The sequence below is a fragment of the Rana temporaria genome, chromosome 5, assembly GCF_905171775.1.
Source record: "Rana temporaria chromosome 5, aRanTem1.1, whole genome shotgun sequence".
Classification (NCBI taxonomy): Eukaryota; Metazoa; Chordata; class Amphibia; order Anura; family Ranidae; genus Rana; species Rana temporaria.
Window position 1 is genome coordinate 252,791,852 of NC_053493.1, and position 27,900 is coordinate 252,819,751.

Here is a 27,900-nt window from a genome sequence, read left to right on the forward strand (position 1 = left end):
ACCAATTCAAAATCCGCTTTTAACAGGAGAATTTCTGATTCATTGTTTTAGCTATACTACACCAGTGTTCTTTTGCCCCATATTGGCTAAAGACAATAGATTGTCATTTTAGAGCACATTGTAATACATACTTCTTATAAATTTGTTATAATTGGAGAGTGTGATCGTTTGCTATAGGTATCACATTAATGTATTCTCTAAAAGCTGAACTGGAATGATATATTTTACTTACTTACATTGGACCAGCTTGGCACAATGTAAGTATGCATATGTGATACCCAATCTGCCTCTGTGAAAGCTGTAAATGATTGTAGAGGCCCATGCCTTCTGCATAGTAATCACATAGGCTTTCTTGATTGGCACCACTGCCATTCACAGAACGCCTTGCATTTTTCTTGGTGAGTGCAAATAGTTCCCTGGACGAGATTGAGAAGAGAGGCAGTAAAGTCATGATCTCCACCTTTTCCAACCAGAGTGCACTTTTTATTCAGTGTGAAAAATGCATGGTGCTCTCCGAATGGCGACTCAGCACAGCACCCAGAGGATCACTGTGGTAGCTCAGGTTACTACAGTGATTTACTGCTTCTCCAAATTCAAAACCAACCAGGTATCACATATGCATACTTTCATTTTGCCAAGCTACCAAAATGTAAATACAGTGAAACCTTGCGGTTAACGAGCGTTTCGTAATACAAGCATTCTTTTTTTTTAAAAAACCTGACTCGGTTTGTGAGTGTCTCGTGAATCAAGCAGGATTCAAGCCACAGCGGTGTGCAATACCGCATTTGGCCAGAGGTGCGGGGGTGCCGGAGCCGAGCTGAGTGGAGCCGATCGGAACCGTTTGGAAATACTCCATTCCCGAGCCTTTCTGAGGTTTTCCGATTTCAGCCAAGCTGTCCCTGAGGTGTTTCCGAGGCTCTCTGGCGCCCCCACCCCACCTCTGGCCACATGCGGTATTGCATGCAATAGAAGTCCATGCGGAACAAATTATTTTCTTTTTCATTGACTTCTATGGGGAAACTCGCTTTGATATGCAAGTGCTTTGGATTACAAGCATTCTCCTGGAATGGATTATGCTCGTAATCCAAGGTTCCACTGTATGCTAAATATATCATTGCTGGAGTACATTTTTATAATATTTCTAATGTGTGTTCTTTTAGGCAATTTGACAAAACACATGAAATCCAAGGCTCACAGCAAGAAATGTATGGATATGGGAATAGTAGTTGGGCCAGTCGATGATCAAGATACAGATGACTCTGGTAAGTTAGTTTATCTATTTATTCTCAAAATACCCTGAAGCAATTTGGTTTTGCTTGTGAAATTCCAACAGATAACGTACAAGCTGACATCCTTTCATTGATAAAAAAAAAAAAAAAAACCTTTGGCCAAAATCTTATCAATGAATTATTAATTCCCTCTTCTTCTACATGACTCATTACTTCACACTATTAGAGAATAAAAAGACAGTCTGAGAAACAGATACACATCTGTTGTGAAGGAAGATAGTGACACCATTATGTTGTATTTCATATACAGCATAGTTTTTAACTTGGCTTTGATTTAAAAATAAAAATGTAATTCCTTTTTAATTCTCATGGTACAAGGACAGTGAAATAACCTTAATAATGGCAAAAGGACAAAAAAAGTCTGTGCTGTGCTAAATAAAAGGAAGAGAAAAAGCAAACAGGTTTAGTAGATAGTTAACCGCTATTGATCTTATGTCAGGATATGGAAAGATGGTTAAGAACTTTAAAAATCCCATTCAAGCCCCAACTACATGAAGATATGCCCAGCTGTTATGCTTATGTAGCACTACCCCCGGAGGAGCCGCTTGATTGTTTTGGGTCTACGCTCGGTGATTATCCCCTTAAAGTGGCTCAAAACCCTCCCGTGACACACCTGGCAGTAGTTTGAGAGTTGTGGACCTCAGTAGCTTGTGAGGAACACAATATCCCGTTATACAACAACAGATTATGCAATAAAAGGGATTACCTCAAGTGGAAGTATCCTGCAGTATAAAAGACAGGCTGCACACAGACTTCAAGATAACCAAAGATAACCAAATTAATGCTTTACTTAAAGAAGAACAAAAGAACATGAGTAAAACAGTGATACTCTATTTGCATATCCCTGCAGTATCAGTGGCAATATTAGAGTTTTGGCAAAAGCTAGGCTGCAACGTTAGATAGACCTGTGTGAGCTCACAGCAACAAAATGTGTATATTGAAACGCCCTCTTGCCAAACCTCACCCAGCTCTCGCCTCTCTACAGTACAATATAAAACAGTATAACTGATTAAGCAAAACTGACCACTCGGTCATCGAGCAATGCAGTGAATATAGTGACAATGCAACTCTAAGTGAATAACCCTTGAGTGTTAGAGTTTTAATTAGTTAGGATGGCCTGGCGTCCCAGGCCAAACTTCAACACAGTCTCCTGCTAACAGTTCGTGCACCTGTTCGTTGGCATTTGGTGGCGCGCTAAGAACAACTTGTAATCCAGTAAGGTAATGGCAAACTGATAACATTTCCTGGGCAGTCAAACCATAAGAATGGATGTCAGAGATCGGCCCTTCCGCAAGACAAGCAGTAATTTCAGGCAAGTGCCCCTCTCACCCAGCCGGTTTAGGCCTTGTCCCGATGGCTCCGGTAAAAGCTCTGTCTCTCTGTCTCACAGACGCTCCGCCCGGGCGTATGTAGGCCTCAACTGCGGCCCACTCCCAGTGGAGACACTCCTGCAGTGCCCTCCTGGGTTTAAGAGGCGGTCCCGAGAGAGCACGCCAAACATGTCCTCTCCCTTAAATTACTTCTCTTTGCAGGCGGTGCAGAAGGCAAAGCATCCTGGGGTTGCACAGCTGCTCTCTGGGTAATGCAGTTCATTACAGGCCAGGGCAATGGAGTCTCTTCTCCTGCACTTAATCCCCCAACATTCACTGCGGTACCAGAACAGAATATAAACAACAGGTGGCTGTAACCCAACTCGGCCACTGGAGGGAGCTGAGATCCTTCATGATCAGCAATCGTAGTCTTTGTATTACATCGAAAGGGTAATACCCGCTACACTTATTACAGTGTAATCCACATAAATAAGATGTACTCCTGTTCAGATGCTTTTGCATTGTGCTTGACAAAAGAGCCAAGTGTACACATACTGGGGAATTAAAGTGGTTGTAAACCCTTACATATAACCGGTGAAGTGACTGGCCTCAGGTGATACACAGTCTTCTTTTCTCCATATCCATTTAAAGTGGTAAATTTATTACATTTGTCATATGCCGCGTACACACGACCATTTTTAATGGTCTAGGAAAAAAAATGTTTTTTTCAACCCTATTATTGTTAAACCACCCTTTGTCTACACACGATCGTGAAAAAAAAATGCTCTAGCAAAGCGCGGTGACATACAACACGTACGACGGCACTATAAAGAGGAAGTTCTATTCGGATGGTGCCACCCTTGGGGCTGCTTTTGCTGATTTCATGTTAGTAAAAGACAATTCACGATTTTCAGTCTGTTACAGCGTGATGAATGTGCTATCTCCATTACGAACACTAGTTTTACCAGAACGAGCGCTCCCGTCTCATAACTTGCTTCTGAGCATGCACGTTTTTTTCACGTCATTAAAGCCCACACACGACCATTTTTTCCGACGTTAAAAACGACCTGAAAATTTAGAGCATGTTCTAAATTTTTAATGGCCATTGTTTACGTTGTGAAAAATGCTCTGGAGCCCACAAACGATTGTTTTTAATGACATAAAAATAGTTTTTTTTTTTTACATCCCGAAAAACGGTTGTGTGTATGTGGCATGAGAGTTCAGAAGAAAGGGGGTGGAAAACTGAAGCTACACTCTGCAGAGCTCTGTGAGGAGAGCTCTGAGAGCTGATTGGAGGGAAGAAACACATCCCCCTTCACACCGCACACAGGAACAGAGCTGAGGCTGTAATCAGCTGAAGATCCCTCCCCTGTCACCATTTTTCTCTTGGTGTCAGGAAAAATTGTCAGAAGTGATTTATGGTGATAGCAGAGGAACAACGTAGAAGATAGAAGTGACACTTTGTGCTCCTAATTGAGACAAGTACACACGATAGAGGGATATGCTTTGTTCATATTTCATGTCTGAGGTTTACAACCACTTTAAATGAGCTTCCTGTACCATTATACTGGGACATTTGCCACAATAGATAAGCAGATAGACCTGTTTAAGGTGTATGTGCACCGCCTGCGCCAGTTTCTTTTTCAGAAGGAAATGGAAACTAGTGCAGGGTTTGTACCTATTTAACAGAGGGAGTACGGGAGTTATCCATATAGAAAACTGCTGCGGATTCCTGAGAGGTCTGACCTGGCATATGGGATGTGAGCTGTCAGCAGACAGTTCGTATCCCTCTCTCTACACGTTCAGTGATTACTTTACATGAGCAGAGCCTGAGGAGTTGTAGCCCTCCTCCTCCCTCCTGCTCTGAGAGAGATTGGAGCATGTGGTTTCCAGCTCTCCTGTTCTCTGTGCTGCATCTGTAATGGACACGACAGAACAGAGAACTGATCTTGCTAATTAACAAAGGGGCTTTTGTTAATTAGAGGGAGATTTACTATGACTGGTGCACATAGAATCTGGTGCTTCAAACTTCAGCTTGTTCAATGAAAGTGGTTATAAAGTCACAAGGCTTTTTACCGTCATGCGTTCTAGGGAAGAAAAACCTTCTGTGTGCAGCATCCCCCCTCTAATACTTAACTGATCCCTATCTCGATCCAGCGATGTCCACGAAAGCCTTGTCTCTCCGGAGACTTGCACTCCTGATGGTTTTTGCCAGCAGCGGGAGCCATTGTCAGTCACAGCCAGTGAGCCAATCATGAGATGGAGGGGACAGGGCCGAGCCGCTGATCCATGTGTGAATGGACCTCGCAGGAGGGAGGAGCCGGGAGCATTGGCGTGGCACTGGAAAAGAGAAGGATCTGGACTGCTCTGTGTGAAACCACTGCACAGAGCAGGTAAAAAATGGGTTATGTATTGTGTTTTTCTGCATTTAAGTTTTACAAAGTGTTATTTTTTCCCCAAAAACTGTGTTTGAAAAATTGCTGGGAAAATACTGTGTGACAATAGAAATTGCAAAACACATCAATTTTTTCTCTAGGGCCTTTGCTTAAAAAAAATATATAATGTTTTGTTCTAACAAATTTTCTAGCAAAAAATAAAATGATTCTCATATTCACAGTGCCAGAAAATGCCACACCTTTAAGTGGTTGAACTGCTAAAAAATTATGGGAGTGGGGGGTGTTATACCTGGCTGCCCAACTGCTTTTTTGTTTGCCAGTGTCCAATTCCTCCAGTTGGCAGAGTATCAGAGGGATACACAGTACACTATACTTGTGAGTTTAACAATTTTGTGTCTCTGGCAACAGAATTTGTCCTGTAAGGCCCCATTTTCACACCTGTCAGTTGTTCATGCGAACCTGATCAGACCATCCATTGCTCTCTATGGAGCAGTGGAAGTCAACAGACATATGTCCTTTTCTGTTTCCCAATCAGATCTGTTTCCCGACAGCCAATAGAGGAGAGCGGGCTGTGCCTGGGCCCTGCATCAGCAGAACAGACCTGTAGTCCGCCTGCTTAGGGGAGATCAGCCGAGAGATCCCCTGTTGAGCATAGTTCATAGATCCCCTGTATAGTTCTACTTTAAAGAAAAGGAAATCTGTGTTAAGCCACTCAACATTACCTTTTAGAGTAGTGGTGTGTGTTTTGTTTATTTGTTTTTTAACTAGTAAAATATGCCTTTTGGGGTTCATTGCACACATAAGGCAGGCCTGTGCTGAGAGATCTATGAAGGCTGCCATCGCTATCCTCTGCTTCTGTAATTGTCCCTTTATTTCTCTCAGCATAGGTATCCCTTAAGTACAAAATCATACATATGAATCTGTCAGTGAGCAGAAGATAAACTTGATAAATTCACATACTTGACATTTTTGGTCAGAGTGCTGGCAAATTATGTATGTACACACTTTGATTTATGACATGATCATATAGAAACTCACATTATTTTGGGAAATGCTTGTTTTATATGACAAAATAGAGCTTAGACTTTAACCACTTCAGGACCTTCTACAATATTAGACTATAGTACATTTAGACTTTAACCACTTCAGCTCCGGACCAAACCATTTTTTGCGATACGGCACTGCGTTGCTTTAACTGACAATTGCGCGGTCATGCGACGTTGTACCTAAATAAAATTGGTATCCTTGTTTTTCCACAAATGGAGCTTTCTTTTGATTGGTATTTGATCACCTCTGCGGTTTATATGTTTTGTAAACAAAAAAGTCAGACAATTTTGGAAAAAAAAATATATTTTTTTACCTTCTGCTATAAAACACATCCAATAAAAAAAATGTAAAAAAAAAAAAAATCCATATAAGTGTATATTGATTGGTTTGCGCAAACGTTATATTGTCTACAAACTATGGGATGGATTTATGGACTTTTTATTTATTTTTTATTGTTTTTGGTAGTAATGTGGACAATCGGCAATTTTTTTGTGGGATTGCGGCGGACAAATCTGACACTAACGCCGGGTACACACGGACAAACATGTATGGTGAAAGCGGTCCGTCGGACCGTTTTCACCATACATGTCTGCCAGAGGGCTTCTGTACGATGGTTGTACACACCATCGTACAGAAGTCCGCGCGTAAACAATACGCGGGGCGTGTCCGCGGTGTCGCCGCGTCGATGACGCGGTGTCGCCGCGACAATGACGCGGCGACGTGGGCGGCCCGCCTTTAAAATGCTTCCACGCATGCGTCGAAGTCATTCGACGCATGCGAGGGACGGCGGGCGCCTGGACATGTACGGTAGGTCTGTACTGACGACCGTACATGTCCGAGCGGGCAGAATTCCAGCGGGCTGTTTTAAAACAAGTCCAGGAATATTTGTCTGCTGGGAAAAGGCCCGGCGGGCAAATGTTTGCTGGAATTCGGCCCGCTCGCGCCTACACGCGACCAAACATGTCTGCTGAAACTGGCCTGCGGGCCAGTTTCAGCAGACATGTTTGCTCGTGAGTATGGGGCCTCAGTGACACTTTTTGGGGACCAGTGACACCAACACAGTGATCAGTGCTAAAAAAATGCACTGTCACCATATAAATGACACTGTCAGGAAAGGGGTAACATCAGGGACGATCAAAGGGTTATCTGTGTTTCCTGGGAGTGTTTTTAAACTGTGTGGGGGATGGCTTAACTGAACAAAGAATGAGATAAAACAAAGATCTCTGCCTTACTAGCAGATCACTGTTCTGCCTCTCTACAAATGATCGCAGGGTTGTTGGAGTACATCGCGTCTGCCGGACCCACTGATTGGCTCCTGCTGTGTCCAATCACAGCGGGAGCGGGTCTCCATGGGCACACGCCCCAGAACAGGTATGTGATTTTGCGCTCAAGGATCCCCATGCCGCAGTAAATGTACCTGGGGCAGTCCTTAAGTGGTTAAACGGCTTAAAGAGACCCTATTATCAGATCATTTATTTCAACAACAGTGTTCTTATGAGATAATATGCACACTTTTAGGCATGTTGTTTACCTGTAATAGCCTCAGTTGTAGACATCCAAAATTCCTGGCTGCGTGCTGCTGTCTTGAATGTCTGCAGCCCCAGGAGACTCAGATCTGTCACTCAAGTGACACTGTATAATATTCCTCTCTGGCTGCTACATTTTTTGTGGAAAGGGGTGGAGAACTAAATCAACACCGACAGTAATTAGACACTCCCAGAAGGGTAAAGGGCTATGATTTGCAAGGGGAGAGGGGGCTGTGCAAGGCAATCAGCATTTCCTGAAGTACTCAAATTTTCTAGCACTTCCTGAGGCACATCATAGGTCAATAAAAATGAATTTGTGAAAGGGAAATTCTTTAAATATAACATTTTGTCTGCTTATATCTCTTTTTTTAAAAGTGTTACTGAGCCCACAACAGTAAAAGCAGTCTGTATATGCAGTAAAGCATGCTTGTTATACTCACTGTGGAACCTAAGGGGTTAATCCTCTGCATTGTGTAAAAAGCCTGTTTGAGCCTGTCTTCTCTCATCCTCCCCTTCTTTTATGGTCCTCAATCCATCTCCTGATAAGACATATCCTTTTGAGACACTCAGCACATGCTCAGTTTGGTGTCTATTGCTAGAGAGTTTTTTATTTTTTTCTTGGAAGGGTGTATGTGATCAGCACAGGGCCAATCAGCACTGTCCAGACAGAAGATCATGCTGCTGTACATGACAGGGAAAATGTTTTTGGACCACGACATGTGTATACACTCGTATGGCTGCCTTTGCAGTTTGGGTTGGTTTGGTGGACAGAGAAAATGCAGCTCAACCTTAAGGTGTAAACTTCACCTGTAGCTGTGGTAATGCAGATCTCAGGCTTGTTCTATAAACTCATCATAAATGTGTCCAAGCTCTGTCTGGTTTGTTCCAAAAAAAGGAACATTAATCCTGCAGTTGAAGTTATACAAGGCAAATGAAGTGGGATTTAGGCACCAGCTAATTGAGATTAGAGTATTTCAAAGATAAACAAACACTGAGATATCCTTAAAGGGATTGTAAAGGTTATTTTTTTATTTTCTAAATAAGTTCCTTTAAGCTAGTGCCTTGTTGGTTTACTTACCTTTTCTTTCGATTTCCCTTCTAAATGTTTTTTTCTTTGTCTGAATTTCTCACTTCCTGTTTCTCCTCTGTAAGCTTGCCCCCATCATCCGAGCTGTTCTAGCTGGGGGTTAGTCAGCCATAACAGCTTAGTGAGGAGGAACAGGAAGTGAGAAATTCAGACAAAGAAAAAAATCATTTAGAAGGGAAAATCGAAGGAAAAGATAAGTGAACCAACAATGCACTAGCTTAAAGGAACCTATTTAGAAAATAAAAAACAAACCTTTACAACCCCTTTAACTACTTGCCGACCAGCCGCCGTCATTCTACGGCGGCAGGTCGGCTCTCCTGGGCGAGAGCAAGTAGTATAACGTCAGCTCTGACTCCTGTGCGTGTGCCCGGCGGGCGCGATCGCCGGCGGGCACACGCGATCGCTCGTTACTCGTAAACACACAGCTCTCGGTCCTGTCAGGGGGGGAAATGCTGATCTTCTGTTCATACAATGTATGAACAGAGGATCAGTGTTTCCCCTAGTGAGGCCACTCCACCTACAGTAAGAACACACCCAGGGACATACTTAACCCCTTCTCCGCCCCCTAGTGTTAACCCCTTCACTGCCAGTGGCATTTTTATAGTAATCCAATGCATTTTTATAGCACTGATCGCTATAAAAATACCACTGGTCCCAAAAATGTGTCAGAAGTGTCCGCCATAATGTCGCAGTACCGAAAAACAATCGCTGATCGCCGCCATTACTAGTAAAAAAAAATATTAATAAAAATGACATAAAAATACCCCCTATTTTGTAAACGCTATAACTTTTGCGCAAACCAATCAATAAACGCTTATTGCGATTTTTTTTTTTACGAAAAATACGTAGAAGAATACGTCTCGGCCTAAACTGAGGAAATTTTTTTTTTATATATAGTTTTGGGGGATATTTATTACAGCAAAAAGTAAAAAATATTCATTTTTTTCAAAATTGTCGCTCTATTTTTGTTTATAGCGCAAAAAATAAAAACCGCAGAGGTGATCAAATACCACCAAAAGAAAGCTCTATTTGTGGGAAAAAAAGGACGCCAATTTTGTTTGGGAGCCACGTCGCACGACCGCGCAATTGTCAGTTAAAGCGACGCAGTCCCGAATCGCAAAAAGTGCTCTGGTCTTTGACCAGCAATATGGTCCGGGGGGTAAGTGGTTAAGCCCCGTACACATGATCAGAAAATCGGACGGAAAATACTGCATTCGAAGCGATCGTACGATAATCAGACTATTGGCACAGAGCTTTTGACAGTCAATCATGACAGTCTATCCGATATTTTTCTATCGGACATGCACAATTTTTTTTTTCTAATGCAACACAAATGCATTACAACACATGACATTACTTCTGCATTTTTATTTTGTTGTACGGGAATTTTCGTGACTTCGATCTGAGATTAGCATGCAAAAAAAACAGACGATCATTCGTCCGATAATCTCATTGTCTGTACCAGGCATTACTGTATAGCAGTATTAGTTTCGTCGACTAAATTAATACTATTTTAGTAGACTTAGGCCCCATACACACCATAGAATCTATCCGCAGATAAATCCCATCAAATGGGTTTCTGCGGATAGATCCTATGGTGTGTACACGCCAACGGATATTTATCCGCAGAGAAATCTCCTCTGGGATGGATTTCCAGCAGATGGATATTTGCTGACATGCTCAACAAATCCATCTGCTGAAATCCATTCCAACGGATGGATCCGCTCGTCTGTACAGACTTACCGGATCCATCCGTCTAAAGGGATTCCCCGCTTGCGTCGTAATGATTTGACGCATGCGTGGAATTCCTTATATGACAGCGTCGCGCCCGTCGCCGCGTCATAATAGCGGCGACACGTCATCGGCAGAGGATTTCAGCGCGGATTTAAATGCGATGGTGTGTACACGCCATCGCATAGAAATCCTCTGAAATTCTCGAGAGGATTTATCCGCGGATACGGTCCGCTGGACCGTATCTGCGGATAAATCCTCTCGTGTGTATGGGGCCTAAAATACGACTAAAACTAAAATGCCATTTTAGTCAAAAGACTAAAATGGGACTAAAACTAAAATGCCATTTTAGTCAAAAGGCTAAGACTAAAACTAAATTGAAATTTGATTTCAAAATTAACACGGTCTGCATGTTTATACCTCAATACCATAAATAAAAACATATTCGATTTTTCACTTCAGCAGTATATAATGAGTTTGGAAATTGAAGAGAAATGTTAATTTAATTACCGTATATACTCGAGTATAAGCAGAGTTTTACAGCTCTTTTTAGGGCTGAAAATACACGCCTCAGCTTATACTTGAGTCAGTGTACCTGAAGGGCTGCGAGCGTCCATTGTTTAAAAGTCACAGCTTCCCCCTGGTCCCTTCCATGATAGGCATTTCCCAGCAGACACTGTGTTCAGTGTTCCGCCTATCACGGATGTTCTCTTGTCTGAGGATGAAAAGACGTCCATGATTGGCGGAACACTGAACACAGTGTCTGCTGGGAAACTGAGTCCCAGGATGAGAAGACGTTCGTGATAGGCTGCTGGGAAATGCCTATCACGGAACAGGACCAGGAGGAGACCGCGACTTTTAAACGATGAATGGATGCCGGCAGCCTGTCAAGAATTTCAGGTACACTGACTCAGGCACAGTGAGGTGGCAATGGGCACAGTGAGGTTGGACACAGTGATATTGCAATGGGCACCGTGAGGCGTGCAAATGGGCATTGTTGACCCTCTTTTTCGCTTACAGTAGCTGCTGCATTCTCACCCTAGGCTTATACACGAGTCAATACGTTTTCGTAGTTTTTTTGGGTAAAATTGGGTACCTCGGCTTATACTTGGGTCGGCTTATACTTGAGTATATACGGTACACCCATTCGATTTTAGGTGACTAAAATTAGTTTTAGTCGACTAAAATGTACTGGAGATTTTGTCGACTAAAACAATTGCAGAAGACTAAAATGGGACTAAAACTAAACCGAAATTTGCTGCCAAAATTAACACTGCTGTATAGGCAACATAACTATGACATGAGATGAAAAAGCCACTGATTGGGGATCACTGATTTGGCTGCTACTCACACCTGTGTCGGTTAGGCTCCATTCACACCTGAGCGACAAAACGCCTGAAGCGCGACGCTCAGATACGCTGGAGGGGAGAAATAACATTAATCTCTATGGAGATGGTTCACATCTCCACGCCGAAACGCCGATCGCGTGAAGCTCAAACAAGTCCCGGACCCTTTTTTGTCGCGGGGTATTCAGGCGGCTTTGGCGTTCGGCATAGCCGACAATGACCTGTTAAAAAAACGCGGTTAAAAACGCTGCGTTTTGTCGCGGCAAATCGCGGTACAAAACACCGCAATTTGTTGCGGCAAATCGCGGTACAAAGCGCCGCGCTAAGGTGTGAATGCAGCCTTAGCAGTGACAAAGAGATATTAAAGTAAGCCTGTGGTTCTGCCAACCACAGGTAACATCTTACTGGCATGACAGTGTAGGCACTTTCCAGTGCCCCCAGGTATTACTGCTTACTTTCAAAACTTGGCGCTCTCTTACCCTTTCGCTACCATGGCTGTTTTTGTGAGGTTTTTGCACACATTTAAAAAATACATTTTGGGCCTGCAATCATAAAACCCCCAAGATATTACATATTTTCTAAAAGCATAGATCCGCAACAAGTGGAGTTACACTTTCAGGGAGAAAGAAACTAGATTTCTTTGCCGCCCGTGGTTGGTCTGTTGCTTCCTGCTCTGCTTGCTTTCTACTAGTCACAAAGTATGATGAGCTTCCTTACAGAGAATAGGGAAGCTAAGAAAACATGATGGGGTAATCTGCACATGGACCATGAAGAGACTTGGTTGCTTTTCCCCTGTTGACGCTTTAATTATAAAGTGTGCAAGGGGTTTACTGGAAATATAATTGCAGCATTTTACAGGTGCTAAGAGAATTGCAGGGGCTGCAATTGCTGACATGTTTTTTTAAAGTGTAGGACTGTCATCCTGCTTCTGACATCACCACCTGCACAGCGCATTGTTAGACTGGTGTGCACTGTGGGGAAAAAAAAGTACTTTTTTTCAGTGCAGTGGATTACAATGCAAACTGTTGTGAATATAACTGTTTGAATTGTCAATTTAGGGTCGCAAATCGGTACTGTTCCTGCCAATGCACATCAGGAGTTGCCTGCGATCAGAGTGACTCTCTGGTGAGAATAGGCCCTTAAAGTGGGACGTCAGTCAGGAAATTAAGTCCCGCTAGATCACTTCAGGCTGGCCCAAAATGCAGATATAGCTTTGTAATTTTTTTTAAATAAGTGCCTTTAGTGTTTAAAATCCAGTTATACACTGTCTCGCCTAGTTCTGCACATGCTCAGTTTATTCTCTATTTTTAGGCACCGTGCTGAATTTGTAGGGGCCGATCTGCTGACAGCCTAAAGATTTACCACTGCTCAGGGGCTCTGGGCTTTAACAACATAGCATGCTTCAGCAAGAAGAAACAGGAACAATGCTAGAGGCAAATTACAACACACACTAAAGCCAGCCATAGATGGTTCGAATCTCGGCTGGTTCAGCAGGAACCAGCCAAGATTCGAGCCATGTATGGGCAGGCTTAATGTACCAAGTTGATCGATCAACTTGGGTATAACTAACCTGTCAGATTTTGCATGCAATTATCGCTAGCGGCTGGTATAGCTACTAGCAGTAATCAATGTCTTCCTGCCACCCCAGAGAGTACAGTTGTACGGCCGGAGGGATTCCCCTGTCAACACGGTCTGTGTTGATGGGGGAATTGAGCGCATTGCTTTTTCTGCAACCCGTTGTATGACCTTGCCAATTTTGGTATTGCGTATGTTTTCTTGCATTTCTCTTCCACTTTAAGTGAATACTGAAATAACCCACAATATTTACTTATGGAAAATGCACAATACTTCCCCTTTAAAAATCAGGCTAGCATTTATTTTATTTTTTTGGATGTATGTATGTGGCTGGGGCTCAATGGCCTGGCTGTTGTTACCATGTTCTTTTTGTTTGGGGTTGTCATCATTAAGGCATTAGTAAATAGTTTTGTGCTCTCACCTTTTGTGTTCAGATTCATCCCCATGGCTGGACATCTTACACTTGTGTCACCAAAATACATGGTTGCAATGTAAGGAATGTTAATATGTGAGTTAAACTGTCAGGCCAGGTGAACCATTTAGCATGACAAAATGCAACTGTGGGTATCCTGTTTCATGGTGTGCACCCCAGGCCCAGTTTAGCAAGTGGCTTGATCTTTTGACTGGATGTGGAACTGTTTACCAGCTAATCATTTATAGGTTAATCTCTGTGTATTATTTTCTTTGCAGTAAAGAATGCAACAGTGTATCTTCAGTCTAGAGCCTGTGTTCTCCTTCTTTTTCACATTCATTACCAACTGCCACTAGTAGTCGGCCCACTTTAAAGATAAGTTCACCCTTACCAAAAAAAAAAAAAAAAACACTTTTTTTTTGGATGTAAAAAAAATTGCATTTTTTATTTTTTTTTTGTAATGGGCCCGTTAGCAGATCGTGGGTGTAATGCCATGGTCCTATATCTGTATGGCCGTACCTTCCATACGGCCAGACAGTTACACTGTGACAGGAAGCACAAATGAACTACAACAGCGCTAGACAGCGCTGTTGTAGTTCATTTGTTAGTAACTGAGAACTACAAGCTGACAGTCGCAAAGGCTTCCAATATAGTTTTCCAATTCACAACACTGTGAATGAGTGACGCGGACGGGCAGATTGTGACAGCTAGTGTGGGGGGAAGAAGATCCCCCCGCTAGTTGGCAGAAAGGGGGGAGCGGGGCCCAGCACATCTCTAACACGTTACACCCTGAATATGAGTGCAACATGTTACAAAAGGTGAACTTATCCCTTGAATCTCAAATAAAAAACAAAAAGATATTTAGTCAGACACGCATGTAATACAATCTTTATTTTCATAGTCTTGCTTCCACTTTCCTGTTCTAACAATTGTGATGTGTGTCTTATTATAAAAGTGTAATTTTCATAAAGGTAAATGTGCCGTCCAATGCACCTCGTAATCTGACAGACCTGGTTATATAGCTATATGAAAAAACGAAGCTTTCTATCTGTGCTATCCAGTCTATCTCTCTCCTTGTGTGTATCTGCCATACCTGTAAATATAACAGTTTTATTATTTGTATTTAAAAATTACTAATGTATTGTAGCTCATTTTGTTTGCATACCGGATTGTGGTATCCTGCAATTTATTTGCTTTCTTCCTTAGCTATAGAAAATACTGATCTTCTTTTTTTTCAAAAACTACCAGCAGATGGCACTATTAGCCAGAAATGCACATAGATAACGGTCCTAATTTACACACATGACAAATTTGAGTGTCGGTGAAGGTTGTCATTTATCCCCAGGTCCTGGTATAGAAAACCTCTTTAATCTAAGGGCACATCCAGTTGAATGTGACTAACTACTACTAGATATGACCAATTAGTTTTTTTTCATAATAAGTTTTATTAGAGGTTTTTTCAAAATACAAGAATACAAAAGGTACAAAAAGTACTACCGTTTGGTGAACATAGAAATGTTAAAGAACCCAACAGTATCCCCAACAGCTGGACCCTGCAGGGCCAGCAGAAGGAAAAACAGTATAGAACAGAAACCAAAACTGCATAACAAAAGAGGGTCACGTTATATAACAAATCGGAAGCCTCCCCAGACAGAATACCTTTGGGTAATGTTGTGTTCTTTATTTTATAAACCTGTTTTTTTGGATTTAAACTTGCAGGGTTGAGCATGTTCAACCTAAAATGCCTTTTTTTTTTTTTTTTTTTTTTTTAATACCTCAGTAGTTAGTATTATGGCATTTTCATAAGTAAACCATATATTGATCTGGTTTTGAAGCATTACAGTGGCACTATATAACATCATTTTCTGTGGTTAACTAGCCCGATGTCTGGAATTTAGCTTTGTTGCTTTATAGAAAGCAGCAGTGTAGAAAAAGTGATAATTTAGCAATGAAACATAACAGGGTACTTCAGTTAGGAGATTCTAAACTGGTGCCCAGCGACAGATGTTCACTAGATGGTCCAGTTAGTTTATGAGATTAATAATACAGCCATCCACAGTAGTGTGAGGCTATGAATACTAATGGAAAGTATAAGAGATTACTCATTGGCAATACTTTATATCAGGGATAAGCAATTAGCGGACCTCCAGCTGTTGCAGAACTACAAGTCCCATAAGGCATAGCAAGACTCTGACAGCCACAAGCATGATACCCAGAGGCGGAGGCATGATGGGACTTGTAGTTTTGCAACAGCTGGAGGTCCGCTAATTGCATATCCCTGCTTTATATGTAATGGAAACCCTATTTTAATTGTTGGATGTCTTTGTCTAACACTGCCTTTGTCAGTGGATAGCTGACAGAACTATAGCATTGTTCTATGTTTAAATTAAAGGTAAATGTTATTTACAACCGTCAGGCTAGATTCCACTTGTATCCTGAGTTTTGATCAAGTGTAGCCATGTGCTTTTTTTGAACTATGTCAGATAAAAAATATATGTATCTGCTTCAAAGGCTTTTCCTTCTCCCCTGCAGGGCAATTTTTAAGCAAATATTGTCAGGAATGTGGTGAACATCCAAGTTCTTGGTACATCTAGTTTTAGTGTCCTATATTGTTATTTGGAAGTGACTCTTCCACTTAGGTTTAGATTTTGATAAATGTAATCGTTAGAAATTGTGTAATCATCAACACAGTATAATATGTTATTTTGCATAATAATAACAATTCAGGGAAATTCTAATTTTTTGGGGTAAATATATGTGATCCAGACCTGGGGTAAATGAGTTAGGATTTCTACATCTGTGTGTTTATACATTGTAGGAAATTAATGGGTGTAAGTAAGGAAAATTGCTTGATTTCCCCATTAACACAGACAATGTTGATATAGGAATGATGCCTCCCGCAGCACTATTGTGTTCTGCAGGCAGGAGGGTTTGTGGCTGTACCCAAGTCGATCGATGGTTCAACCTGCCAAATATTGATCCTTATATGGCTGGCTTTACATTCCGGCAGTGTACTGTTTTCAGCTTCATCATGTTCATTGATGATATCAAAACCTTAGACCAGGGATCTCCAAACTTTCTAAACAAAGGGCCAGTTTACTGTCCTTCAAACTTGAGGGGGCAGCACTGTGGTCAGTAGGAGAAAAAAATGTCCTGGCATCAGTTGGAGTAAACAATGCTCTATGATTGGTATTAGGGGGAGGAACAGTGCATTAACATTGGTGTCAATGGGAGGATTAGTGCCCCATCATTGGTGTTAGTGGAAGGAATAGTGCCCCATTATTAGTGTCTGTGGGAGAATCTGTCAGCAACAGTGGGTGGAATAATGCCTTAAGGGCCAGATAAAAGCAAGCAAAGGGCCGCAGTTTGGAAACCACTGCCTTAGACCTCTCGCACATGGGGGAGAAGATGCTATGGGGACCAGTCTGGCACCATAGATTGGATAATTAAAAAAATCTTTTTGATGTTCCTTAGACCTAAATGTACAATTAACCCATGCAGTGCAACGCAGCCCCTCTACAAGGGAGAATTTTTACTTTTCCCAGAGTTGGGCTTTATTAAGGATGAATATTAATGCAGCTCTGTATTCACTAATACATAATTAAATGTATTTTTGTTAAATGCAAGCATTAAAAGTACCTGAATTTGATTTGAAATCAGCTGCTTGTAGTCTCTACCATAGAGTTCACAGTGGGTGAAGGATAAGCAGCACAAGGAGCCAGTCAGCTGGTTCTGGATGTGCTAAGAAGGAACATGCTGATAGCAAATTATATTATCAGTCTGCCTCTGACCTCTAATGCCTAGTACACACGTACAGGATTCCCGACGGTAAAAAGTTTGCTGGGAATTCCGAGGAGAGAACCGAAAACCTGCTTGGTAAGTTTTTCCCCCTACACACAATAGGTTTTCCCGACAGGCTTTGGTCCGGAATCCCGGCCGTGTGTATGCTCCATCGCAGTTTTTCACATAGGATGACTGCCGGAAAAAAAAAAACGCTGTGACTCCCGGCGGGAAAAAAAGAGAGCTGGTTCTCTTTTTTTTCGGGAAAAAAGGCCGGTTTTCCTGGCCAAAAGCTCTCATGGCAGTTTTTTCCCGATGGGAAAACCAGTCGTGTGTACGAGGCATAAATGTAACTTGCTGAAGAAGAGAAAAATCAGGTTTCCTTCCCTGCCAGACAGAGTTGTGCTGTGTGGCAGAGAAATGTAAATCTCCATAGTGGATGGCCAAAAATACAGATCTTTTGTCAAGTTAAACTGCTCCAATATACAGTATTTATTTCATCTGCATACTTAGCAGTTAACCTGGAGTTCAGCCCTAAGGTATGCATACAGTACATAGTACCAGACTGTTGCATGGTCATAAAACAGTCTTCATTATAGAATGCAAAGAATCCGGTTGATGAACCTGAGAAGACAGGTGATGTTTCAAGAAATCCAGCAGGATAGTTTCCCTCCAGTGTTCTGTACATTTTTGCAAATAAAGTACATACAACTAGTGGTAACCCTACAAGTCCCCTATAATGTATCATGGGCTGTAATTTGGAGGCTTTTGCACAATAACACAAAAGTGGATGTACATTTCAGGATTCTTAAAGGGGCCCTGTTACCAGCTTAAGAAGTTGCAGGTAACAGCACAGAAAATCCAATATTTAAAATGCTGTTGCTTTTCATTAATGGTTCTAACGACTTGTAATGTGCTTTTGAACTTGCTATTGAATCTTACTACTCAAGGAGAGTAAATTTCCAGGCCTTGCCCCTTTCCCTCTTAGGCTGGGTTCACACTACGGTTTTCCCGTCCGTCAGCCGCATACGATTTCAGTATTGAAAACGTACGGGCCCGGACGGGAAAACGTATAGATAGAGAATGCATTGCAAATCGTATGCACTCAGATGCATCCGGGTGCGTACGATTTGCTGGCAAAACGTTTTTTAAACGTCCGCAAAACCGTGTTCAACCACGGTTTTGCGGTCGTTTTTAAAACAGTATGGCAAACGCATACGTTTTCCTTTAACATTAATGTTAATGGAAAACGCACATGTGTGCGGTTCCATACGTTCCCGTCCGTTTCAGCCGCATACGGTTTTCCATATAAATCGTATGCGGCTGACGGACGGGAAAACCGTAGTGTGAACCCAGCCTTATATGTCCCTACCCTCTCAGTTTCAGAGATTTTCTAATTACTGTCTGTGCTGGCCTAGCATCTTTGCCCCTCACCTCTCTACCTAACCTTTTAGGCCCCATGCACACGAGAAGCAAATGCAAACTCATCTAAACACAAGTTTCAAATGCAAAAAACGGCGTTTAAAACGCCTGTTTTTGCCGCGAATTTCGCGGCGTTTTACCGCATTTTACCGCGTTTGCGTTTATAAGCATTTGGTTAAGAAACATCAGAAGACCCTCCCTAAGCTCAAAAAACAGTATTATTTAACCATTTCAGCCATTTTGTGAGACCAGAGCAGCTGAGAGAGCAGCAGTGTACATGTATTTAGCGTGTCACCTGCCTCAAGTTGTGAATTGTCCACTGGCCACGTCACCTGCCATGTCACCTGGCCACGTCACCTGCCACAAGTTGTGGATTGTCCACTTGCCACGTCACCTAGCCATATCACCTGCCACATAACCTGCCACATCACCTGCCACAAGTTGTGGATTGTCCACTTGCCACGTCACCTAGCCATATCACCTGCCACGTAACCTGCCACATCACCTGCCACAAGTTGTGGATTGTCCACTGGCCACGTCAACTGCCACAAGTTGTGGATTGTCCACTTGCCACGTCACCTGACCACGACACCTGCCACAAGTTGTGGATTGTCCACTTGTCATGTCACCTGCCACAAGTGGATTATCCACTTGCCAAATCACCTGGCCACGTCACCTGCCACAAGTTGTGGATTGTCCACTGGCCACGTCACCTGCCATGTCACCTGGCCACGTTACCTGCCACAAGTTGTGGATTGTCCACTTTCCATGTCACCTGGCCACGTCACCTGCCACGTCACCTGGCCACATCACCTGCCACGTCACCTGGCCACGTCACCTGCCACAAGTTGTGGATTGTCCACTGGCCATGTCACCTGCCACGTCAACTGGCCACGTCACCTGCCACAAGTTGTGGACTGGCCACGTGACCTGGCCACGTCACCTGCCACATCACCTGGCCACGTCACCTACCACAAGTTGTGGATTGTCCACTTGCCACGTCACCTGGCCATGTCACCTGCCACAAGTTACGGATTGTCCACTGGCCACGTCACCTGGCCATGTCACCTGCCACAAGTTGTGGATTGTCCACAATGCAATGCAAGCAATTACATGTTTTATGTTTTTTTTATGGTTTTTCATCATTTGCCATAATTTTTGAGATTTCTAATGTAAAAACATAGGTCACCTTTAAAAACGCCTATAAACGAAATCGCGGCAAAACGCCGGTACCGCGTTTTGCCGCGATTAGCGGCGTTTTACCGCGATTTGCGTCTGAAACACGAAAACTGAACGCTTCTGAACCCAAAATTTTGCGGCTGAAAAAACGGACATAAACCCAACTGCTTTAAAACGCCAAAAAACTTGATTGTGTGCAAAAAAAATGCCCAAATGCCTCTGAACTCGAGTTTAGCAGCGTCTTGTGTGCATGGGGCCTTAGGTAGCTGCTATGGAGGAGCTAAAGTGAATACTATAGAGTGTCAGTCACTTAAGTGACAGCCCTGAATCTGCTAGAGCTCCTGACATCACATCCATGATGGCAGCATTTAGCAGCAGTCTCGGGGCTATTGGATGTCTGCACATTGGAGATTTTCACACGTAAATAAATATGTATATTTTTGTTGAAATGAATGGTCTGAAGATAGTCTAGTTAATATTTTGTGTATGGCCAACTTCACTATTAAAGGCCCTATATTTAGTCTTTTCACAGACTACAAAAAATTATCAGTAGCCACCCAGACAAATATTTTCCACCATGTTAGGAGTTGTTCATGCCCCATTAATGGTGGTATTCATTGCAAGTTGTACTTTAACTGGTCACCTAGCTTGCTGTTGTTAGTCTGTATGGCCATCTTGAATGGAATTTATTGTAATAAAATTATAAAATTACGAATCTTCGGGCATATGCCAGTGTTTACACAATCATACAGGGACAGACACACAGCTCTGGATGCAGATAACGTGCGTCTCTTGGGCTTCACTGAACACCCAGGCACATAAACATGATCCTCTGCAAAGATGTACGGGGCTATGCGCCTGTACCGGTGAAAATGGCAAGCACAGTTCCTGTGTTACTATAGCCTTAGAAATTTAAAGAGGAAGTAAACCCCAAAGGGTTTTACTTCCTCTTTATTTTCCTGCAAAGGTAAAGCATAATGGGCTAATATGCATTGCATAGTAGCCCATTATGTGTCACTTACCTGAAACCGAAGCCTGTGATGTCACCCCTCTTCCTTCCAGGACCGCAAACTCTGGCTCTGTGACTGGCCGGAGTTGCGTGACGTCACTCCCGCGCATGTGTGCGGGAGCCGCCAGTCATGGCATGACCTTTCTTTAGAAATGGCCTGATCGCCGTTTCGAAAGTGCGCCTGCGCCATTTTCTATGGCACATGCGCTGTAGACATTGGTGCTGGTCTCTATTGTAAATATATCCTATACCGTGGAGGTTTAGGAGATATTTCCAGCACCTACAGGTAAACCTTAATCTTAGGCTTACCTATAGGTAAAAGTGGTTGTACAGGGTGTACAACCACTTTAAGTAGAGAACGTTTATGAAGCATGTATAGGTTGTTGGCATTATGTAACAGTTTCTTCTTGTGGCTTTTGAACACCTAAACGCATAAATTCTTTGGCATCTGTGGTTTATTAAAGATATTCATAGCATTATTGATCTGAATTTGGGATTGGACAATGATCATCTAATGTCTATGCCTGAGAACTACCACAGATTTCACCCTCGGAAAGTAACATTTTAGAACAGTCTGCTGGGCTGGTTAATGTGTCCCCAAACATAGACTGATCCATCACCTCTAGGGCCTTGCAATAGGATGATGACATTTGAAAACCCATAAATGTATACACATTGTGATTTGCGCTGCAAACTAATAGAATGTGATTTGGAAATGAGATTGTGTATGTAGTTACCGAATTTGCCATGTGGTATCTGCATTGTAGGCACAGATAATGTACATATCTTTATAGGATTAGTCTACTTGCAGAAAAAATAATGAGATTATGTTCCATTCTTCCAGTTTCTCAGTTGACACAGCAAAGATGTGTTATGTGTAAGGTCTCATAAAGGCAATTGCAAGGGACTTAAGGATTTGGGGGAATTCTCATTTGCAGAGAACATTTTCAGGAGAATTACGCTTGCCAGATCAACAGCTGTTTAAATTTGGAATATTTTCAGGAAGCTTTCGTTTTGTTTTTTTTTTGTTTTATTATTATTTTATAAATGCAAAAACTGGAGGAGAGAGTCTTTCTGTCATTGTCATTGGCATTTCACCTGTGAATGTACTGTGAGTTCAAGGAGATTAAGCTGTAATTAGTACCAATGGGCTTCCTGGGGTCAGAGGTTGTGCCTTTGTTTGCTAAAGAGTGGAATGAGGTCACTTAAGCTGAATAAGTTAAAAGAAAGCAAATGATAGAGGGCAGTTTACACAGGAGCAAAATGACAACCCAGACTACACATAAGATTAACACTTTTCTTACATAAAGAGAAGAAAACAAGGAAGGTTTCGGGATGGTGATGGGAAGCCTAATGAGTCATTTGTGTTTTACTTGGCCATGGATATTTAATGCTTCATTTGTCATTTTTTTCTTCTCTTTGGGATTTTCTTATATTCAGGGTATAAACATGACTTTCTGGGCAAATATGAGAAAGATTACACCTTTAATTCTTATGGTTTTTGGGTAAAACAAAATAGATGATAAACTATTAATCTGGGAATGATAAAAAAAAATTAAAATTGTGATTTGAACATTCAGAAAAAGGTCTGATCCTGTCAGGTGGTTTTATCGGTGTATGGTTTTATTTTATCTTTATATGGTTTTGTCTGTAATGCTGGTGAGGCGATTTCTCCTAGTTTTCTGACTCAGTAGTAATGTTGTCACTGGGACAAGAAATAAGGTATAAAAAAATGCCCTAGTGGGAACACAGAAAGCCTGACAGACTATAACCTTTCAACTATGGGTAAAAATGATGGCTGAAATTCTGCTTTTAAATTGTCTGAAATATGCCACTGTATGATGTTCAATTATTTGAAAAGCTACCACAGTTTATATACATTTTTATCACTCCATTATACAAAGGCACATATCACACAAACACCTCAGTTGCCTGAGCCATGGTAAGTTTTATGATGGGGTAATCCTTGCATTTCATCTCATGCTTCATACACACGATCGGTTTTCCCGACGGGAAAACTGCCATGTTTGCTTTCGGTCGGGAAAACTGGCCATGTGTATGCTCCATAGCAGTTTTCCAGATAGCGAAAAAATTGAGAACTTGGGGCCAGATTCACAGTGAAGCCTCGTACACACGGCCGAGGAACTCGACGTGCCAAACACATCGAGTTCCTCGGCCAGTTCAGCACTGAAGCCGCCGAGGAGCTCGGCGGGACGAGAGCTCCCATAGAACAACGAGGAAATAGAGAACATGTTCTCTATTTCCTCGCCGAGCTCCTCGTCGGCTTCCTCGCCCAAAAGTGTACACACGGCCGGGTTTCTCGGCAGAATTCAGCCAGAAACTCGGTCGGAAGCTGAATTCTGCCGAGGAAACTGGTCGTGTGTACGGGGCCTGAGAGTTCGCCGGCGTATCTACTGATAAACCGGCGTACTTTCAAATTTGCCGCGTCGTATCTTTAGTTTGAATCCTCAAACCAAGATACGACGGCTTCTGGCTTCGATCCGACAGGCGTACGGCTTCGTACGCCTTCGGATCGTAGGTGCAATACTTTGGCGCCCGCTGGGTGGAGTTTGCGTTGTTTTCCGCGTCGGGTATGCTAATTAGCTTTTTCCGTCGATCCACGAAGGTACGCGTGGCTGTCGCATTCTCTTACGTCGTCGCTAGTCGGCTTTTCCCGGCGTATAGATAGACTTGCCATGTTAAAGTATGGCCGTCGTTCCCGCGTCGAATTTAGAATTTTTTTTTTCATAAGTCGTCCGTGAATAGGAAAGGACGTAACTCACGTCTACGTTCAAAAAATGACGTCGGTGCGACGTCATTTCGCGCAAAGCACGGCGGAAAATTTCAAAACGAAGAATGCGCATTTCAATCGGCGCGGGGACGCGCTTCATTTAAATGAATCACGCCCCCTACCTGCCCCATTTGAAATACGCGCAGAGAAATACACTACGCCGCCGTAACTTATGGTGCGAAATCTTCCTGGATTCGAAATTCCGCCAGGTAAGATACGGCGGCGTAGCGTATCTCTGATACGCTGCGCCAGGGCAATTCTTTGTGAATCTGGCCCATGTTCTCTTTTTTCCCGCCGTGATTCTCGACGTTTTTTTGCTCAGCAGTTTTGCTATGGGAAACACTGCAGTGGAGCATACACACGGACGGTTTTCCCGACCAAAGCTGTCATGACAGTTTTCCTGTTGGGAAAACCGGCCGTGTGTACACAGGGAAAAGCAACCAAGCAGGTTCTCGGTTTTGCACTTGGTTTTCCCGGCGGACTTTTAACCGCCAGGAAAACTGATCGTGTGTACGAGGCATCATAAATCTTCAGTCAGTGGACTGTAGACAATCGTATTCATTTTCATAAACACTTTAAATTTATACCACCCCAAGCATGGAAATTTGTATTATTTTTAATAGACTAGACATCGAACTTCCCTGCACATTTCAGTGTTGTTTTTTTCCCCCCCTTTTTAACATCACAACTTTTCACAGAAAGCTAAAATATTGCAGTGAAATAAGGCGAACCGCAGCAAACAAATAAAAAAAAGGAATATGTATATATATATATATATATATATATATATATATATATATATATATATATTAGATGCAAACTTTTGCACAAACCAATCAATATACGCTTATTGGGATTTTTTTTTTTACTAGAAATATGTAGCAGAATACATATTGACCTAAATTCATGAAAAAATTACATTTCTACAATTTTTTATTGCATATGTTTTTTAGCAAAAAATAAAAAAAATATATATATTTTTTTACATTTTCGGTCTTTTTTTGTTAATAGCGCAAAAAAAAAAAACGCAGAGGTGATCAAATACCACCAAAAGAAAGCACTATTTGTGGGAAAAAAAAGGACATCAATTTTATTTGGGTACAGCGTTGCCTAGCCACACAATTGTCATTTAAAGTAACGCAGTGCTGTATCGCATAAAATGGTCTGGTCATGAAGGGGGTCAAGTGGTTAAACACAGATTTTTCACTAAACGCATAAGATTTGTGAAAAAGATTATATGCATTTCAACAATGTATTAAGCAATTTGTCTTACGTAGTGTTTCTCAACCTTTTTCCAGTTGTGGCACCCTTTAAAAATATGCAAACCCTCAAACCCCTCCAGGCTAACAATAAAAAAAATTATAAATGTTATTTAACAATGGGGAAACTTGAGCCTGGGACAATGCACACAACTGCCTACATGAAACTAACTTCACATCAGCAGTCTCCCATCACATCAGAGTCCCCTTTTGCACTTTAAATCAGAGTTCCACCATCACATCAGAATCCTCCTATACATGAGAGTCCCCCCTTCCCAGAGTCCGCCCCCCCCCAATCACACAGTCCCTCTTCACATCGGTGTCCTTACCTTTTGGCTCCAGCAGCTTGTGGCACCCCAGGTGAATCTAAATGGCACCCCAGTTGAGAAACACTGGTCTACAGTCCGGCATTAGGTTTTTGAATGTATGTATAATGTTGTGAAAACAGAAAGGGGCAGATCCACATACATACGCTGCGCCCGGCGCAGATGTCAAATACGCTACGCCGCTGTAACTTACTTTGAGTTGGTTTGAATCCTCAACGAATTTGCGCCGTAAGTTACGGCGGCGTAGTGTACTTCTTGCGGTGGAATTCAAATTGGGCGGGTAGGGGGCATGTTTCATTTAAATGAAGCGCGTCCCCGCCCCGAACAAACTGCGCATGCGCCGTCCGTAAAAACTCCCAGGGTGCATTGCTCCAAATGACGTCGCAAGGACGTCATTGTTTTCAACGTGAACGTAAATGGCGTCCAGCCCCATTCACGGACGACTTACGCGAACAACGTAAAATTTAAAAAATTAGATGCGGGAACGACGGCCATACTTAACATTGAGTACGCCACCATATAGCAGCTTTAACTATATGCCGGAAAAAGCCGAACGGAAATGACGTAAAAAAATGCGACGGCCGGTCGTACAATCGTGGATCGTCGGAAATAGCTAATTTGCATACTCAACGCGGATTACGACGGGAACGCCACCTAGCGGAAGCCGAAAAAATTGCATCTAAGATCCGACGGCGTACGAAGACGTACGCATGTCGGATGTAACACAGATGCCGTCGTATCTTGTTTTGTGGATACCAAAACAAAGATACGACGTGCCAAATTTGAAATTACGTGGCGTATCAAGAGATACGCCGGCGTAATTTCTTTGAGGATCTGCCCCAAAATGTGTATTTTTATGTAAGCATTAACAAATAGTATAGTTTCCTTTAAAAAATGTAACAAAACATAAAAGAATGGGATGTCAGGTTTAATAAGCGCAGTCTCTGCAGCCTATGCAACGTGTAGATCTTTTTTAATAGGCTTTTGGTTGTTAAGTTGTGTAGCCCCATGGCTCCACATCCAGTAGACAAAATGCTGATTATAGTAGTGCATTCTGATTTCCAATGCAGACAACCTGAATAAAAAGATATCATCCTTTGTACTTGGGAAAGTATGACCCTTTTCACACTGGGGCATTTTTCAGGCGCTTTTGGGCTAAAGATAGCGCCTGTAAAGCGCTTGAAAAATGCCTCCCTTGCCACCCCAGTGTGAGAGCCTCAGTGCTTTCACACCGGGGTGGTGCTCTTGCAGGACATTAGAAAAAGTCCTGCAAGCAGCATCTTTCGGGCGGTGGAGGAGCGGTGTATACACCAACCACCCCTGCCATTAGAATCAATGGGCACCTCTGCCGAAGCACCCGCAAACTGCTCCGGCAGTGGCACTTTGCGGGAGCTTTTCATCCTTTATTTGGGAGTTAGCAGGGTACAACCCCATGTGAAATATACTAAAGCTGGCACTAGCTAGCATTGTCATCTGAAGCTTTTTATTTATATTTTTCATGCCTACTGGGAAATTGTTTAAAAGTTAGTGAATAACTACAAATTACTTTTCCCAGTATATCTGAATATCTTTTTAATGGGCAGACCTGTAATCTGCCAGTCATGACAAAACATGACGTTACAGGCTTCAGGCAATTTGTTTTTCATTAGTTGATCTAGCTAAAAACGTCTCCTTTATTGTTTACTTGTGCAACATGAGAAATTGGTTTGCAGGCGACAAGGTGATAGGTGACTTAAAGAGGTAGTGTCTTTCATGTTTAACTTTTCATGCTTGATTCACCGAAGGAAGCAAGTCCTTTCCCTGTGAGATTGAAGCCTGGGATGACAAGGAATATGTACAATCTGAAAGCTGACTTGAAAGGGATGTGCATTGAGCTTCTGTCTCCTGCCAGTCACCCAGAACCAAAGGCCTATTTAGTTTTACTCTGTGCCGTGGATCAAAGAGGGAGTTATTTTGTAAGATTAGTTTTGTCCACAAACATAGGCAGCTGCTCTGCTTCAGGGGAGCAGAAGCAATTGGGAGGGCAGGATTTGTCAAAGGCGATTTGCTTAGTGCCATTCTGTATACATAACTTTAGCAGGTAGCCAGTTTAAAAAATCATTTTGAATCATAACGTTATTTGTATAGTTGTGTTAAGGTTTGAAATAGAATATTTTCTTGTTATTATTTTCACCGATCTTCAACTGTCCCGGGTATAATCGCATAGAATAGTTTCTGTTGTGAAGACTGATTTAGATTTCCTAATTTTCGCTGTTTTGATGACGGTTAAAACATCTGCACCTACTTGATAAAACTGGTTTCATTTCAGTAACATTTAAAACGTGCCTGTATAACTAATGCACTAATACACAGTTCGAATTTCGAAAGAACTTTCTTTCGAAAATCTTATCTAAGAATTTTTGTTCGTATTTCGCA

At 42.3% G+C, this 27,900-nt stretch overlaps 1 protein-coding gene across 3 annotated transcripts in view; it reads left to right on the forward strand.

Moving 5' to 3' along the window:
* The window catches only part of HIVEP1 (HIVEP zinc finger 1), a 246,496-nt gene that overhangs the window by 206,121 nt on the left and 12,475 nt on the right, over nucleotides 1–27,900 (forward strand). For all 3 annotated transcript variants that reach the window (XM_040353728.1, XM_040353729.1, XM_040353730.1), the window contains one exon: nucleotides 1,161–1,262. In XM_040353728.1, the coding sequence (XP_040209662.1) occupies nucleotides 1,161–1,262 (102 nt within the window). The remainder of the gene's footprint in view (nucleotides 1–1,160; nucleotides 1,263–27,900) is intronic.